The sequence below is a fragment of the Cornus florida genome, unplaced genomic scaffold (genome assembly GCF_030987335.1).
Source record: "Cornus florida cultivar Cherokee Brave unplaced genomic scaffold, ASM3098733v1 CherokeeBrave_3.0.0_Hap2_Chr05, whole genome shotgun sequence".
Taxonomy (NCBI): Eukaryota; Viridiplantae; Streptophyta; class Magnoliopsida; order Cornales; family Cornaceae; genus Cornus; species Cornus florida.
This window is the reverse complement of record NW_026775575.1, coordinates 61688896-61692583: the sequence shown is the minus strand read 5'-3', so window position 1 is coordinate 61692583 and position 3688 is coordinate 61688896. Positions and strand designations below refer to the sequence as shown.

The 3688-nt window shown below is 40.6% G+C and overlaps 1 protein-coding gene across 1 annotated transcript; it reads right to left on the bottom strand.

The window, feature by feature from the left end:
* Positions 1-1893: 1893 nt before the first annotated feature.
* On the bottom strand, positions 1894-3688 carry LOC132306621 (probable UDP-glucosyl transferase 73B6). The gene has a single exon (XM_059804084.1). It carries the CDS (start codon positions 3499-3501, stop codon positions 1993-1995), a length of 1509 nt encoding a protein of 502 aa, XP_059660067.1. The 5' UTR covers positions 3502-3688; the 3' UTR covers positions 1894-1992.

Below are 3688 nucleotides of genomic sequence, written 5' to 3'. Positions count from 1 at the left end.
CAACACATAAAATAAGAAGAAGGGCATTTTAGGTAACACAAATTATAAACAATGATTTTTCATGTGCCACATCAGCTTTTGGGTTAAACCCATTTTAGAGAAACTATGGTGCTTTGACTCAATATATGGGTAAATATAGGCCACTAAGCCCATTTATATGTAAAAATCCCATTTTAACTCTCCCTCCAGGGTGGCTCTCCATAAGTGCATCATGATATCATTGGGAGGTTTTTGGGAGTTTGTCTTGGGAAAGATCTACTCTGATTTTATCTTTATCTCTAAAAGCTTAAATTAATAGATCACTGTGTTTCATGTACACACACTATATATATTAATGCCCCCACCGGAACTCGAACACTCAACCTCTACAAAGGGGAGGAGAACTTATACCATCTAAGCTAGAGCCCATTGGTATGGAATATCCTCATTGCTTCAACTAAGTTTTGGTTGGGTGCTAGTATAATCTAGGTCTACTGCCTTAAATAAAAAAAAAAACCTAATATCCCTGTTGCTTCAACTAAGTTTTGGTTGGGTGCTAGTATAATCTAGGTCTACTGCCTTAAAAAAGACCCTAATATTTCTGAAAAATTAAACTGGTTGGAGCTCCTTTGGAAGCTCTGCTTCCGACTCTCTGGGCTTAGTTAAAGTTTTGAAAGTTGAATGGGGAGCGTTTTGTATAGCACAATTCTTTCTAAGACAACTTCCTCAACAATTTCCATATTGTAGACGTAGATGGAGTCTATTTATGTGATTAGTATGTTAGCAATCATTTTTTTTCTGTACCATATTTTTAAGCCTCTGAATAATTCTGTGTGTAGGTTGCTTCCGTGAATTTCTTTTCTTAGTGGTAGTAAACTTTCAAGTAAGTGGTTCTTATTGCTGATTTAATTTTAGACTTGATGTTGCTTCTTTAAGGTACCAGGTTTGACACAGTTGCAGTATGGTTTTTCTATTCTGTGACGAAAATGGATCTCAATGCAACAGTTTGTTGATGGCGACGATGAGTTCTGTAATAGTAAGATTGAAGCTCATCCCATCAGTTCCCAAGGTACCTATCTCATTTCTTGTAATTTTGGAAGAATGCACAAATTCTAGATGTTAGGACTATGTGAAGCATTCTCTGCAATCACCTTTCCTTCTGATTTTACACACACACATGCACACACTTGCTGTTGATAGGATTGAGAGTAGCTTTTGTTTGTAATCTCAAGTCATGGCTAATTTGTTTCTAATTGGAAGTTGAGCTTTTCCTTTTCCCTCTCTCCGAACATTTATACATGAGAAATTAATAAGGAATTCTAATAGTAAAAATATAGCAAGAAAGGTAACGATTAGTGTAAAAGTTACTTGATTATACAAATAGTGATTAAAAGTTAGAGCTGATTTGAGTTACATGGAAATTAAACACTGTTATGTGGCCTAATATGTAGTATTCAAATTAACAACTTGAATCTTGATATCATGACATGTGAGACATCGAAATGGGATGAAATGTTAGAAAAAACACTAGACGAAATTTGAAATTTCAATTTCTGTGCTGTGATCAGATCAGTTATTAGAATATAATGTCTATCGGATTCAATCTTAGTTGATTATTGGAATTTCTGATACTGTCAGTCCTTCAAACAAAATGAAATGGAATCTAGGTTGAGTGGTGTAGGCCTCACTAGAACGAGTAATTTTTGTGTTTTTATAGATTTATAAGGAATTTGTTTTTCTCAATTATACATAAGTATGAATATGTACTTGTTATTCCTCTATCATTAAAATTACTGTCTGCCACAGTCAGTCAAGGTCTCTCTAGTCACTGACAAACATCACATATTGTTATGTTATTGCATGTGTGTGTGTCTGTGTGTGTATATATATTAGTTAACAAAGGAAAGCGTCCAATAACTCCAACAAAAACACATTATCATTGCAATTCACAAAAATGCTTTCAGCACATAAACTAGAACTCTTTCTAGCCACAAAGCACATTATAATCACATATCAACAGTCTAATACAAACTTAAGTTGCTCTTTGCCAATAAAATCCCCAAAAGCATCCAAAGAAGCCACAGAGCTCATCGGAAAACCACGCTCAAAGCTGCCTCGAACGGTCGCCGCCCGATTTCTGATATCAGCATCTGTCATTAACATTTCTATTCCATGCAAAATATCATCCTTCTTCACCATATCAGCAGGGTATCCCTCAGAAACCATAGTCCCAACTTTGAGATGGCTCACTACTAACTTAGCATTGTAGTATTGATCACCCCTAATGGGCCATGCCAAAAGTGGGACCCCCCGGACAATAGCTTCCACAGTGGAGTTCCATCCACCGTGTGATAGAAATCCACCCGTTGATGGGTGGCTCAGTATCAGCAGCTGTGGTGCCCATCCATGTATTATCAAACCTCTTTCCCCAACTCTGCTGTCTAATCCATGAGGGAAATAACCATCCACAACAGTTGAATCTGAACCGGGTTGACGAGGAGGACCGGGTCTACCGGATCTTTTCTGGATGACCCATATGAATGGCCATTTTGACTCTTCCAATGCATTGGCGAGCTCCGGGTACTCCTCCATACTAGGACCCACTTCACTACCAAATGACACGTAGAACACCGACGCACGTGGTTTCGAATCTAGCCATTTGATTATCTCTTCCTCGGAGTAATTTGAGTCACGCTCGGGTCGGATTTCTCGCTCTTGAAAGACTGAATACACAGTTTGCCAGTATTGATCCGGCAACAATGGCCCGACACCCCAAACCGGTTTCCCAGTTAAATTAGTGATGTAATCAAGAAATGGACGCTCAAGATCATCACAAGTGTTGATCAATATTGCGATCGAGCTCTCCACTTCAGCCACCCAACGAGCTGGCTCACCCGGGAAAGGCGGTCCCCTTGGCCTTTTCGACCCACCATCACGCGGGCCGGTCATGGGTTTTGGACCAACACCGCCATGTGGGGCTGGAAACATCCAATGGCGGCGTTGCTTAAGATCTGAGTACTTTAAGACCATCTCTTCAGGTAACCCGGGAAGCGATCGGATCTCACCCGGTTTCATGTCGTCAGGCTGGACCTTCCAAACCGCATGTTGGATCGCAGCCCAACATGCGCCCGACGTAATAAAAGTAACTGTTGGAACACCAAATTTTGCGAACACTCCTTGGGTCTTAAACATGATATGGTCTATCACGGCACAAGCTGGTCGGGTCGGACTCGAGCTTTCGATTTTGCGGGTAAGGAGACCTTCCAGATTTGAATGCATCTGCTGCTCTTGGGGATGGATTTGGTCAGATCCGGACACTGCCGTGTGCGGTGCAGACCTGGAGAAGTCGGCGATTTCAAAGAGTGGGGATTGCCGGAGAGAGGTGGGCACAGAGGATGATATATCAGAATCAATGATGAGGGTGATCTTGTAATTTCGTGAGACGAGGTGCTTGCAGAGCTCCATGGAGGGGAACAGATGGCCCTGTCCATTTTTTGGAACCACGAAGATCTCAGTTGACATCTTTCTCTCTCTCTAAAATCTCTCTCTAAAAATAGAAGGATTGGGTTGCATCAATGGATAGGTTCAAGGAGGGGTTTTGACTAGTAGGATTGTTAGTCTCTTCTTAGTTAGGAGGTGCACAGAAGGTTTGGTAGGACAAAAGTCAAATATCATATACATCCATAATTTGATTACGGATAGGAGTATA

Excerpts from the sequence above, each read along its gene's own strand:
- LOC132306621 (XM_059804084.1), bottom strand. The coding sequence starts at position 3,501 with ATGTCAACTGAGATCTTCGTGGTTCCAAAAAATGGACAGGGCCATCTG.